Below are 15,228 nucleotides of genomic sequence, written 5' to 3' on the forward strand. Positions count from 1 at the left end.
GAAGTGGAGAGGTTTTTCTTCTCATATGTGATTTCTGTATTGAAGCAAAGATATCAGTTCAGAAAATCCATTCTTGAGAAAAATGGAGGACACACAAAAAGGGAACCAGAACCTTTCTGTTAGTTTAGAAATTTCAAGGAAGAACGGATGAATTATCAACAAGCTTATGCCTACTGCTCTGATAAAAAAATATGACTTTGAAAATATAATTTTTGCTATATATACACACGACTTTTACCAAGGTCCAACAATCAGAACTGCAGTTTCCAATCTTCATTTAGAAAGGTCATTCTTGGAACCTATTAAAACCATTTGGCTTTTCTTCAAACTGGGTTCTTTTCCAAGACTCCTTGTAGTTCATAAATGTACCAGTTTTTACTAAGAGGAATTGTTCCAGCAGTGTTTTTGACCATAATATTAAGTGTGTGTAATTGCTTTTTGTAATGCAGTAATCTAAACCAAATACTTGATTAAAAAAAATAAAGATTTGGAGTAGCAATGCCATGGTTGCCTTACCTATATTGGTCCACTAAATAATAGAAGCAATATAAAATGGATTCAGCAAAACCTACTTTTGTATTCCATAATGATTTTGTTAATTATGTATGAGATTTCTTTCTGCCTCACTGATTTTAATCTCTTATCTCTGGCGTCCATTGAAGGCTGCAGCAAAACCAAGTATTCAAATCATACTTCAGTTGAATGTGGAGATAGACAACCGTGCTTCTTAGAAAGGCGCTTTCCCTCCCCTGCAGTAAATATAAATCTATAAGCTGAATGCCCTTTTAACTGTTCTTCCTTTCTTGTAAGACTTGGACTATCTTGCATGTTACGGTATAATCACATACAGATTTCTTCCTTTTCTTAAACAAAATGTGCTTTTCAGTGCTTCAAACTTCAATGAAAAATCAATACCAGTTACTGAAAATCAAAGCAGCTTCTTTAATGTAAAAAAAGTGATCTCTTCATCGTTCTGCAAATTTCTCTAGGCCTGGGGTTTGTGTGGGGGAGGGCCTTCCTCCTTACAACCAACCAGATGTTGAATTGACCTTCAATTTACCACACTGAATACCACATACAATGTTATTTTTGAACAGTTGTTTACCTACAGTAATACTGGTTATGTACCATGAAATGAGTGTTGATTCTTTATTCACCAGTTTCTCCAGGATTTTGTGATATTATCAAAATGCATTTTCTTTAGGAAACTCTTCTGCTTCTTTTTCTTACTCAGGATTACCTTGAAATAATTAGTTACATATACTAAGTTTCAGAGACAAGTAAGGCTTTCCACATGAAATTTTATTTTCAGATGTTTCTAACTAGTAAGACAGTGCAGATGCCCAAATTTACAGAATATTTATTAAATGTGAAATCCAATATATAAAGGTTCATACACTACACTATTAGCTGTATTTTACAAGGAATACCCACAGATATTTTTGCTGTTCATTTCACGCTATCAAACTAAATGACAAAAATATGGATCCAGAGTTACTATCTCCATAATTACCATTTATCTAAAAGCATTCTGAAATGTATAATATTGTATCAAATGTCCCATAATCTTTTTCCAACTATCGTTAAAATATATATATTTAGTTAACTGTGCTGAACAGAAAGGCATTCTTCCTGTCCTAAACTAGGGTGAACCAGCAGTTAGAATTTCTTCTACAAAAACCTACCCTTTAAGAACACAACGTTGTTTAAGCAGATACCATATTTGGAAGTGATCTTGGTCAAGAAAAATAATCACAAGAGCAGCACATTCCTTTTCACTCATGTGACTGGGAAAAGCAAGCAAACAAACTTGTCTTAAAAGGTGGGGCAGAAATAGATCATACAAATCACAAGTGTGCATGCACACAGGCATCACCACACCATACCCTTCTCTTACAATCTGTTTAAAAAGTCAAATGATCCCTGTAAGGGGAAGCAGAATAACATGAGAATGTATCTGCAGAAGCTTTTAAGTCTAATCACTTTACAAGTCTTGTCTGCTGAGTTACAATCTTAGGCAAAACATAGCAAGGAAAGGGACTGGAGGCAAAAGGATATGTATGTGGGATTAATTAGAAAATGCCATTGTAAAGAAGATTCCAAAATCAGGGATTTAATTTATGTAAAAAATTACACACCATGCCCTTACCCAGTAGCTTTCTGTGGAAGCCTTGTCCTAACTATGCACATAAAATTTCTGTGGCTCTTACCTTTCATAAATATGCAAATAATTCCTGTAAGCAGACATTTTGATGTTTATTTAAAATATTTTTATTCCACTTTTCTACTTAAAAAGTATTCAAAGAGGCGAAATCAATTGAGTCAACAAAGTCTTGCATTCAAACACTCATTTGCAGATGATGAAACAAAATACAGTTTAAATAGTTTAAGGTTTCTAGATTACAGGTTGTATCCAATTAAGCTGATTATTCTGTAAACCATCGAGTCTGTTGATTTAGTGGTTTATAAGTAGAATGACTACAGTAAATTTATTTCTGCTGTAAAAACAAACACCTCCCCCCAATTTTTAATTAAGTGGAAGCTTCCGTGAACAGAAAAATACATGCTTTCTGCAAATTTCTTCTCCCATTTAACTTTCTACATGGTTCCAAAGTTTTCTCCAATTCTTTGGAGTGCATTTGGAGAGAAAGAGGTTTGACGGGTTGAAGCACCAAAGGAGAATTAGCAAAAATGCTTCCTTGTATCTCACTAGAATCTCTGCTGAATCAGAGCCTCCCCTTAGAGAACAGACACAACTGGACACATCTTAAAACTGCAGTGCTTTACAAACTTATCATCTGAAGGTTTTTAAAACCAACAGACTTCTTTAATGAAATGATTATGTATAAATAATAGTCTGTGGCCATGAAAGCAGGATATATTTTTTTCTTATTCAATATGTACAGAAAAGAATTAGACAATTCTATTGTATTTAATGAAGCAGTTAGAAAACATGTATATAGTGAAACACATTTTTTAAACAAAGGCTTGCATTCCGTCTAAAACTGAAAGTGTGTTTTTCTGATTAGCTTCATATTCAACTTCTTCTCCAGAAACTCCAGGCAGATAGCTAATAGTCTCATCTCCAACTTTCCCCCCTAACAATAACCCTGTGAAGAAAATTGAGTTGTGAGAGACAAGACAGGGAGGAGGAAGGAGAGTCACCAGTGAGTTTCTACAGCTGAGGGAGGGTGGATCTGATCTGTTTCTCCCTGGTCCTAGCCAACAACTAAACCACTGCAACACACTATTAAATATAGTAAGAATTAATTTTTCCCTATATGAAAGTGTCATCAGGGCTTTTCTAAGAAATTTCCCAACATAAGAGTATTTCAAATCAAAACCATACTCTTACTTTTCTCTTTCCAGTACTTCAAAATTAAATGTTAGCTTTAAAACAAAAACATAAAAGAGCCACAATATAGCACAAAGAAAGATGTCACTGTCTAAAAATGAAACAGTTAACAACTCTCAGTCTATTCAACTTTATGTTTTGAAAAATATGAGTATTTGACATTTTAGAGAGAATGTCCCAGGGTCATCGGTAGGTGAATTAGCAACAGAAAACTTTACTGAAAAAGCTGCCACACTGGCAATGCCCTATAGGTAATAAGAGACAAAAAAAAGTCTGAGATCCATTGGATGCAACTTCCAGATTCCTCAGACACAACAGCACTTGGAATGGGGTACAAAATTAGAACAGTCCTAGAATTGACATATATTTTCTTCCTTCCATTAAAATCTAAAGGAAAGAAAGTTTTAAAAGCCAGTGAGCAAATTAATACCTAATATTAATCTTCCCTTCCATTTTTTTCTCCTGGTTAGTGAGACAAGCAGTTTTAGGAATTGGCTATTCCTTTATCAATAATTCCATCCCTATTGCCATAGACACCCTCCCCCCCATTATTCCAATTTCTGGGAATGGTCTGCATGCTTTTAAATTTAGAACTCTGCTCATATTTTACAATGAAAATTGGTTTTTGTACAGAGGAGCACGCTTTTTCATAGGACATTTCTAAACTGGAATATTACATACCTACCGAAATCTCCAATTATAGAATAATACTAAAATTAAAACTACAGGAATTTGAAAGTTATTTTGTAGCAATTCATATGAGTACCGACAGTTAAACACTTTGAAATCAAATGTGATGCTCAAACAGGTTGCTGTCTTCCAAGAAAACAGTAATTAATGCTGAAGGTGCTTGAGTAATTATTTTTATGTAATCATGAAAAAAATTGGGAAAATAAACTACCCTTTCTATGCAGTGAGCTAGATTAAATCTATACTTCTCTATCCAAGAGTTCTCATATTACAGAAGTACAATATTTCCCTTAATTAAATATACATTTGTATTACTTGGTTGTTTTCAAAAATGTAATACTGTTATCCATCAGTCAAGTCAACTCTTTTTTGACATGACATTCCAGAAGATCATAAGGTTCTTAATATCACCAGGAAATGGAGGAAAGGAGGAGGGGAAATCTAAAACACAACAGAGAAAATTTTAATCTTCATTCTAAATTATTTTTCTTTTCCTAAAAATGAGCAAAAAATAGCTGTAACATCCCACTCCTACCTGAAATATTTTGAACTGGGAGTGTATATTATGTTCATGAAGATTATTAACTGACTGTATTTATTAAGTTGAAAATGAAAACAGTAGAAATTAAAAAAAAATGCCCATCTGAAACTGTTGTTCTATATGCAGAAAACAATCCCCCACCAAAATAATTTTGATCTTGATCTTTAATCAAATTACAATATTTTTAAAAAGCAATGTACAAATAAGCAATAAACAACAAAGGTAAACAAAAATGTTTCACAAATGAGAAACTAGTAGAGAGAAAGTTGCTCCAAATATTTATAAAACTTTGTATCTTCCTTTGTTGGTTGGTTGGTATGAATTTTGCTGCAAGAGAACAAATGAGTATGTTATTAATCAAAGATGCAATTGATAATGATTAAGAGAACAGTAAGTCAATCTGACTATAAAAAGCAACAAAAACACATGTTTAATTCAGAGTTGCCCAGAACAGACATTCATAAATTGGATTATTGTGAAGCAGAGCAGGGAATGCAGCTTTCATTAATTCCTCCCAATAGTCTTGAAAATCCATACTAAATGGTGAGACGTCTTTAAACAATTATATGTGAACTAGCATCTGGGGGTGGGGAATACTGTTTCTTCCTAGCAGAAACTAGGAAAAAATTGCTATCTTCCTCCTATACAGAATATCCCTCTGCCATTAGAAGGACCCTTCTGTTCAGACAGACAATTCTGAATGCAATCTTATGAAAGAAGTATAAAACAAAGTTCAATAAGCATTTAACTGTGTTAAAGTGATTTCGCTTATGGCATCATCACATTAGATAAAGACTCCTTCAAAATAACAGTATACACATGAATTGGAAATATAATTTTTACTTAAAATATATACAGAATGAAAATTGCTCTACTTTTACAGAAAAATATAATATAATTCTAAAAAAACTTTCCAGATTTTAACGACTGAAAAATATGTTTTAAAAAAGGCATCCTGTAATAATTTTTTCTTGATATATTGCTGATAACAGTAGCTAATATAAATTTTAAAGTAGAAATTCATTACTTCAAGACTTTAGGATTTGCAATATTGAATAAGTAAACTTAAGATATTATGATAGATTTATGTTACCATGTCAGTAAAAATGGTGCAATGTGTTAAATCAAGAGAATTTCTAAGTGACAGCATCGTCACAGAAAAATAGTATTTTCTTATTTCAACTTCCCTTAACCACTGGAAATGCCAAAACAGCTGTTCCAGCAGCTGTTCCTTACAAAATCTTACAAACTGATTCTGGTTGGAATAGGTGGTCCTACAGGTACCCAGGTGTCAAGCCAAGAAGTGCTTTATAGATCAAAATAATTATCTTAAATTGAATTCTGAAACTGATCAGCAGCCAGTGCAGGCCTTACAAAATTAGTATAGGAGCATATAATCACTGGGAGCTCATACATACAGATGCCTTTTAACATTACATACAGAAACCATGAAATCATATTTTACCTACCAATCGGATAAGCTCTTCTTTGATAAGCCTAGTGATTTCTGCCTTTGCTTTCTGAACAGCCAGTTCGTTGGCACCTGGAAATGCAAAGGAACTCCCCATTAAAACATTTGATTATTTAAACATAATCTTAAATATTCTTAAAGATGTTAAAATAATACATAAATTACATGTTAAAAGTATACTTTAAAATTGATTAGTATCATTTTGTACTATCTCACAATTGTTGGCCAGAGATGTTAGGAGTTAGGCAGCCTACACTGTGTACAAACATACAGATAGATAAACAAAATAATCAAGTTATTTTGCATGAGGATGTACTCATCTAAGTAAATATAAATAACAGATATAAAGCAACAGTTGTACCAAGTTTCTTATGCAGCTTTAAAAGTCTCAACTTTAAAAAGCACATTCCCTAATGCTATACATCTCTGGCAACTTTTTTTTCACATTCCCACAGCATGGAAGCCTTAAAAAATTCAGACTCTTTTAAAAGCAGAAAGATGGTGTATTGGCTGTTTCAGATCATGTTCAAAGAGAGTGTAGTCCTTAGTTCTCAGTTCAAATTTACATCTGTCATTATATGTATAGAAAATAATCAATTAGAGAATTGTTAGAATTTAAAAACAAACAAACTTGTAGCCAAATGATTGACTAGTCAGGCATTGCCAAAGAGGAAAATAGATACTAATTTGCTTATGAACCTGCCACCATGACATAGCAAGGTTGCAATTTACATTTTAGAGGTACATTATCTATGGGTTAAAAATATTTTCATTTATTTCTAGGGAATACTATTGCTACGATCCCCCACCTCTGGGCTGCGGCTCATAGCTGGGGCCTATTCCGAATTGGGCTGTGTGAGTGGCTGGCTGGAGCTCACTCATGTGCAATTCAACTTACATAAGTGATGGACTGGTGGATCGATAGACTGCCACTTTTACAAGTTGAATTACATGTGTGCAATTCATGCAAGGGCTGCCAGCATGCATGCACCAGCCCGCCACTCGCAAACCCAGTTCCCATTCCCTCCACCAGCTGGGCTACTAAGCTGCAAAGGTTGGGGACCACTGTACTATTGCATAACATAGACCTGGGCATTTTACAGATCTGGAGCCACATCTAGCTCAATTGTCCCTGTCTGGCCCGCATAAGGTCAATCAGAAATTAGAAATCAAGTGTAAATAAGTGTATGTCAAGCATGCAATAGAACTACGTTGCTTTTATTTTGAAGGCAACTGCTATTTTTTTTTCAATTTACATATACATGTGTGTGCCTATGTACTTTTGGTTTGGACTCCCACAAGAGTCCTACTTTCTTATGTGGCTCCTTGTGAAAATTAATTGCCTGACATAAGAGAACATGTATGTAATTCATTTTAATACTGCAAGCTACTTTCTTAGAATTGTTAAAGTTTTCAAAATAGCCTACAGTGCTTAACTGTTTTATTTATAAGATTCACTTTATTTTAAAGGAATAGACTTTTGCAAAATATATTCAGCAGTCATATGTTTTCCCTCAATAATTACCTCATTCCATAAAATATTCTATCTTTCCATTCCTTTTACTGAATACATTTACTCTTACTGAAAAATGAGAGAAAAGGAGAAAAGCCAGGAGGCAGAGATTGTTTGTTTTTTCTCCAAATATTTAAAACAAGAATATTTTTGTGATTGTAGATATTAATTCCTTAGTGATGGATAGATTTAGAGTTATTTTAAAGAACAGAGAGCTCAATGCTAATTCAATTTGCAACTATTGGACAATATCCGAATAAATGATAAGAGCTGTCTTTCTTGAAAGGCATCAAAATAAATGTTTCAAATATCATACAAATAAATATCTGTCATGCTTTTTATATTGAATGGTTATTTTAAATATAGAAAATTCTACCAAATCAAGGTAATTAAAAATGTTAACATGAGCCAAGTTCCATTTGAGGGTAAATAAAACATAAAAATGTTCCATACTATATGGTCCATACTATAAAATAGACTGTGTGCCATGCGCACACATAGATGTGAAAATCCCTGAAATCTCTTCTTCAAATAGCCACTTTCCCTATTTATTACACTATTTCTATACTACCCAATTCCAAATTGACTCTAGACACTTTACAATAAAACAAACATAAAAATAAAGCACTAAACCAAACAGATTAAAAGCAACAATTCCATAAAACTTTCAAAATAAAAATTTACAGTCAAATCCTACTCTCGGGAAGGTGCAACTAAATCTATTGAGTTCAGTGAGGTGTAGTTATTCTGCTTGTATCAAATTCATACTTGAATATAAATCATAATGTATCTGGAACAGGTTTTAGTAAACAGCCATTACACATTATCCTTTTAAAAAAAAATAATTTTACTAAAGTGCAACAAGGAAATGTACAAGGAACAAGTAAGAAATATCCCCATGCCTCTTACATGTTACTCAAGAGGCAAAAAATAATCGGAATTGACAAAAAGGGACAGAAACCATAGACTTATTCAAGGATAAAAGCTGTGGTTCACGGCACCAAGACAAGAGTAACCTATACATCAGGTTACAAGCTAGAAATAGCTTGTGTCCAAGCTAGAAATAAAATAATCTGTTACCAAGCTATCACAGGAGACAGAAAAAAAGTAAACTCTAGACAAAAACAAGTTTCTGCAAAAATAGACAGCTGAATCCCTAGCTGCCTCTCATGCAGGAAGCCAGATTCTGTTATCTTTCAACAGAACTGGGAAAAGATATGTTTTGCTCCCTAAGACTGTATGAATGGAATGTAACTTGGCTGGTACAGGAAGATGAAAAGGACAGCTGCTGTTTAAAGCACCATGCATTATTTCAGCAATTGGGCCAGCAGGGCTGGATTTTGATTTTCATAGGCATGTTTGGGGCAGGTAGGTAGTGGAGAGACGAGCCCTATGATCTTTCTATATCAACAATTGAGAAAATATTAATCGCTATGTAAGGTACTAGTTCCTCATTAGATCGCAAACGTAGCCAGTGCCAAGAATGAAGAAAACAAACAAACCAAACCCGATGCCCTGCTTCTATTCTTTGGTTTGCTCAGCTGGACAGAGCTTAAACAAAAATGACAAAAACAGAGTTAGTTCTCTTGCAGTCAAATGTGCACGCTTGTTCTGCTGAAATGTAAAACTGCCTGTTTTTGTGACTTTTGTCCCCCCTCTCTTTATGTCTCTCTCTGTTTCTGTTGTATCTGCGCACACCCTGTACTTTTCTTTAAAAGAGCAAACTGAACCATCAAAAGATTAAGCAACAGGGAAATAGAATCTGAGGCACGGTTGCAAGGGAGAGCTATTATTATTTATTTTGCTCAATTTGCTACTTTTCTTTCTTCATAGCCACAGTTTTAAGATTCTGGTTAGCAGCAGGGGACCTTTTCCTGGTGGGGAGGGGCAATTAGCATAAACAATGTTCTGAACACCTGCTTACTTAGTTTAGTTTATTGTCATTGCACCTCATACAATGAAATCAAACATCATCTTCAGTGCACATCATGACCATGAAAATAAACACAAACACACATCCTTCACCCTCCACACATTGAACAGAAAACCCCTGACACCGCACCAATACTGCAGAATTCAAAAGAGCTACTGCCCTGGGATAGAAGCTGTTTTTCAGCCTATTTCTCCTTGTTTTTATTATCCTGTACCGTCTGCCAGATGGTAATAGTTAAAACAAAAAGGATGAGATGGATCTTTAAGAATGTTTTGAACTTTCTTAAGGCAGCAGGAGCTACAAAGCTCTTCCAAAGAGGTGAGAGGGCAACCAATGATCTTCTGGGCAATGACATTAACCCTCTGGAGTACTTTCCTATCTGCCACTGTGCAATTGACAAACCATACAGAGGTGCAGTAAGTTAAAATACTCTTTCTGCGATGCAGCGGTAGGAGGTCACCAGCAGTTTTTCATTCAGTTGTTGTTTTCTGAAAAATGTCAGGTAGTATAATCTCTGCTGGGCCCTTTTGACCAGGGCTGCAATATGAGCACACCAGGTCAGGTCCTCTTTTATGGTAACACCCAGAAACTTAAAAATTGGCCACTTGCTCCACTCGGTCTCCATTGATAAGCAACGGCTGGATGTCTGATCTGTTCCTTCTATAGTCCACTATAAGCTCCTTGGTCTTATTGGTGTTGAGGACCAAGTTATTGTCTCCATACCACGAAAGCAGTCCATCTCATCTTGGTATGCAGACTCATCCCCCCTGGAGATTAGTCCCACCACTGTTGTATCATCTGCAAATTTAGCAATAGTATTACTAGAATGAGTGGGAATGCAGCCATGCACATAAAGACCACAGAATAAGGGACTCAACACGCAACCCGTGTGGTGTACCAGTGTTAAGAATAAGGGCTGAAGAGGTATGATTACCTAATCTGACCCTCTGTGAGCAGCCAGACAGGAAATCCATAATCCAAAGGCAGATTGAATAAGAATGGCCAAGTTTAGACACTAGTCTATGTGGAAGAGTTGTGTTAAATGCAGAACTAAAATCTACAAAAAAATCCTCACATAGTCCCCCTGCTGTTCTAGATGAGTCAGAGCAGTGTGAAGAGTGATGACTATAGCTTCCTCTGTAGATCTATTTCTTCTGTATGTAAACTGGTGTTTATCAAATGTTTATCATTTCTATGTACCAGAAATGATGTGCCGGCAGACTAATTTCTCAAAGCACTTCATGATGATAGGAGTGAGTGCCACTGGTCTGTAATCGTTGAGGTTATTGATAGGGAACTTCTTTCGCAGTGGAACAATGGTGGAAGCCTTCAAACAAGATGGAATACTGGACTGGGATAAAGACCGATTGAAGATCCAGGTAAAGACTCCAGCCAACTGATCAGCACAGTCTTTAAGAACTCAGCCAGAGATACCGTCAGGACTGGCAGCCTTTCTAGGGTCCACAGCCCTCAGAATGTTCACCTCCTGTTCCTCCACAATGAGGTGGGGGCTTCATTTGGCTGGTGGTTGTATTTTAGCTGTCTTGAGTTCTCCACTTCAAAGTGAGCAAAGAAATGATTCAGTTCCTCGGCCAATGAAGCATCCCCTTCAGCAGGGATGACATTGGTTGGTTGATGGTTTGTAATTTGTTGAATCCCTCGCCACACCTGCCTCATGTTATTGCTATAAAAATTATCCTCAATCTTCCCCTTACAATCAGTCTTGGCCTTCCGAATACCTTTCTTCAGATTAGCTCCGGCAACACGGTATCTTGCCCCATCACCGGACCTAAAGGCCTTGGTCCTGTCACGTGCTGGACTTCCTTGGTCATCCAGGGTTTCTGATTGGAATAGATCCTAATATGTTTATCCACAGTGACAGTATCTGTGCAGTGTTTGATATGGCACAAAACAGTTGCAGTGTGCTCCTCTAGGTCAGGGTGGTAAAAGATGTCCCAATTTGTGTTCTCAAAACAATCCTGAAGTTGTTGGGAAGCATCTTCTGGTCAAGATTTCACTGTCTTTATTATAGGCAGAGCCCATCTCCTAAGAGGGATGTATGCTGGTGCTAAAAGCAGTGACATATGGTCTGATTGTCCCAAATGTGGTAATTGTATAACCGTATAGCCATGTTTGATGTTGGTATATACTTTGTCCAATATGTTTGCTCCTCTAGTAGCACACTTAACATGCTGATAGAATTTAGGGAGCACTGCTTTTAAATCAGCTTCACTGAAGTCCCCCGCTATGATACGCACAGCTTCAGGATACTTATTCTGTTGATTACTAACAATGTTATACAAGAATCCCAACGCTATGGTAGTATTGGCATCAGGTGGGATATAGACTGCAGTAATCAAAACCACGTTGAATTCCCATGGAAGATATATGGGTCTACATTTAAGAGTCATATATTGCAGATCTATGGAGCAGTGGCTGTCTACAGTCTTTGTATTGGTATACCAGCTTTTGTTCGCATAAAGGCTTAAACCTCCCACTTTGACCTTGCCAGAATCTCTACTCCTGTCCTGTCGGTGAGCTACGTAGCCTTCTAGCTCAACAGCTGCATCTGGAATGAGTGAATGAAGCCAAGTTTCTGTGATTAGCAAAACACAGCAGTTCTTGATGAATTTAGTCTTTGCAATCTGTAGCCTTAATTCATCCATTTTGTTAGTCAGAGATCTTGCATTGGTAAGAAATATACTTGGAATTGAAGGCTTGTGTGGAAACTTACTAGGCCTAGAAAAAGAAAAGCCCAGCATGGCATCCTTTCTCTTCCTGTTCCTCTTTCTCCGCCTCTTCCTCCTTCCTACAGGGATAGTGATCCATGGCTTCCCCAGAGTCCTAGCTACTTCCTTCGGTATGTTATGAGAATGTATAAAATCGTCCGTAATAGCCTTTTCACATTTCAGTTCAATTTGTAACAAGGCTTGCTGATTATAGATGCTCCTTGCCCCACAGGATTCAATCAAGGAAAGGATCCAAAACACACACAGAATCATACAAATCATAACACACCATACACTGAAAGAAGGAGCCGCCAGCCGCAGCATCCATGTGCGCAGCCATCTTAACATGTAAATTGGGAAATATGCAAAGCAATGTTCAACTGCAGATTTTTCACACCTAAATCTTTCCCAAGCTTGGTGCCATATAAGATATAGATTAACTTTCTTAATTTCCTTCGTAGAAAGATGGGGTATTAGTCATCTCACTCTACTATGCAAAAATATTAGTCATACTCACTCTCAATAGCTAAGTAAATTTTTCTTTCCCCCTCCTTGGGTTCTTTGCCTGGAGGAAAATAGGTTCCTCTGATTGTAATGGCAGCTTCAGAATATTCACTTATTCTGTGCAGAGCTTCCTTTGAAGTCACTTTCCATCTAGCAGTCTGCAAAAGAAATTTAAATTTAAAAGTCAAGTGAAATTCTCAATAAGATGAATTCCCTAAAGTTTCATGATAAAATCATCAGATACCTAAAATCGCACCTACATATTTAGGCTCTGTTCACTAGGAAAATTAAATAAGATACGTATACATAGCATTTTATAAAAACCATTAAGAAAGCTTGATTTAATAAATTTATTTTTCTGGAAACACTGTTTTGAGCTAGCTTTTAAAAGTTTTGCATTTTTTCTATGCCAGAGTTCATCAGTACCCTGCTATCATGTTGTTTTATGGCTTCATCTCAATTCAAAGAATAAAATTTTCCCCCACAGGTTTTGTGGGCTTCATTTAGTAAAGACAGACTTTATTTATATAATTATTTATTATTTATTATATATTTAAGCAGTTTGCAGCCAAACAACACAATTTGGAAGTGTTAAAAGGCACTATAGAGCTTTATGCTTGAATGCATGAAAATGGATTTTGTATTCCTATTAAAGTTTATGCAACAGTCTGGTTAAGGGCCATATTCTGGGCATGTGTGCTGTCAAAGGGAAAGCAAAATAAAGTAAAACAACTTGATAATGAGCCAGAGTAATGTAAGGTGCACACTAATAATTTTGCCATACTAAAAAATGCAAAGAGTAGGGACCACTCACATATCCAAGTTTCTTTGGATATTAAATAAGCACCTCCAAATTGCATATTACAAACACACCTGATTCCTTGCAATATTTTTCTGAATACATATAATACTGGAGGCTGGAATTCTAGAAGAGCAATTGTAATTTCCAAGGACAACATTTTCATTACCAATATAGCCAAAATGATTTATGTGCTGTTGAATGGCATCCAAGTGCCCCTTATTGGAAATAAAATCCTTTGTCTTTCAAACACCCCACCATTCTCCATATTTTATTTAGGATGAGAGTATATTGACAGCCAGGCTGGCTCAGTGGTTAGGTCATCAGGCTAGAAAGCAGGAGATTGTGAGTTCAATTCCTGCCTTAGCCAAGAAAGCAAGTTGGGTGATTTGGGGCCAGTCACTCTTTCTCAGCCCAACCCACCTCACAGAATTATTGTTATGGGGAAAAGTAGTGGACAATATTCTACTTGTTAGAAAATCTGAAGGAAACTGAAGTACAATTGCTATAGCTGAGCCACTTATAGTTCTTTCCTTCCTTCCTTTCTTTCTTTCTCTCTTTCCTTCCTTTCTTTATTTCTCTTTCTTTCTTTCCAACTACCAATTTTTTATATTGCTCATTTCACCTATGTGACTCTATACAATTTGCAAATAAAAACTCTAACATAGATGATTTCCCCTCAGTAATGAAGGGAATAGCAGGACGTCCTTCTCCAAAATTTAGCTCTGCAGACCCTCATTAGCCAGCAGGAGAATGTGGAGACAGTGTCAGGCTATCCATATAACTGAGGTGTTTTCTTCATTTAGTGACACTGTTTGCAGAACTGTTGATTAAATCAGGGGTCCCCAACCACCGGGCCGCGGATTGGTACCGGTCCGTGGAACATTTTCTACCAGGCTGCTGGTTTGCTGGGCACCGCCATCTTGTTTTGATGAGAAAGTGCTTCCGGTGAGCTTTTCTGGTTGGAAAGTGGCGTTTGGGTCCTGAAGGAATCCTTGCACCTTAGTTTCATCGAAGGGGGGGGGGCGGCTTCAAACAAAACTAAGGTGCGAGGATTCTTTCAGCACCCAAGGCAAGGAGAGCTGAGTGACCATCCCAAAGCCATCCCGAAGCCCATCGACAAAGGTACAAAGGAGGAGTTGAAGGTGGCGGGGAGAAGCGAGGGACGGCTGGCTGGCCGGTCGTTTGGCTCACCTTGCCATGCGTGCTGATGCCGGTACCGGGCCGTGGATCATTTTGTGATGCCGGTACCGGGCCGTGGCACAAAAAAGGTTGGGGGCCACTGGATTAAATAAAAGCTCCTTCAAGGTAACCCTCATTGGATGGTGCTAATTTTGATTACCTAGACAAGATCCCCAAGCACAGATGAAAGATTTGTATGAGATAAGCCTTGGTAGAGACCTGGTTTCCTGTCACTGGTTTTAAAATCATCTGTCATGCCCCTTTCGGAATCTGATTTGGAGGGGGAGGCCAAGCAGCTGACAGGGAGTGGGAGTATGGCTCCGTTGGCTGTGGAAGGAACTGGGGAAGGGCAAAGTCTGGCTGGGCAGAGCAGGGAAGAGGTAGAGCAAGGCAGAGGGAATTCAGAGGAAGACTCAGGGCCACTCCCTATTCATCCTAGGGCACACAAGGAGGAATGGAGAAGGGAGCAACATGAGTTGCATGGCTTATGGGGGAGGAAAGGGCCCTGATT

General features: G+C 37.1%; 1 protein-coding gene across 1 annotated transcript in view; it reads right to left on the reverse strand.

The window, feature by feature from the left end:
- Positions 1-2,247: 2,247 nt before the first annotated feature.
- The window catches only part of DDX46 (DEAD-box helicase 46), a 42,809-nt gene continuing 29,828 nt past the window's right edge, over positions 2,248-15,228 (reverse strand). Inside the window, exons 22-24 of the mRNA XM_026696494.2 lie at positions 12,750-12,894; positions 6,056-6,129; positions 2,248-4,913 (exon numbers count right to left, since the gene is read on the reverse strand). Coding sequence (XP_026552279.1) covers positions 4,866-4,913; positions 6,056-6,129; positions 12,750-12,894 — 267 coding nt within the window. The 3' untranslated portion in view covers positions 2,248-4,865. The remainder of the gene's footprint in view (positions 4,914-6,055; positions 6,130-12,749; positions 12,895-15,228) is intronic.

This window comes from Pseudonaja textilis, chromosome 2 (genome assembly GCF_049901715.1).
Source record: "Pseudonaja textilis isolate UNSWEBS1 chromosome 2, rPseTex1.2, whole genome shotgun sequence".
NCBI classification, from domain to species: Eukaryota; Metazoa; Chordata; class Lepidosauria; order Squamata; family Elapidae; genus Pseudonaja; species Pseudonaja textilis.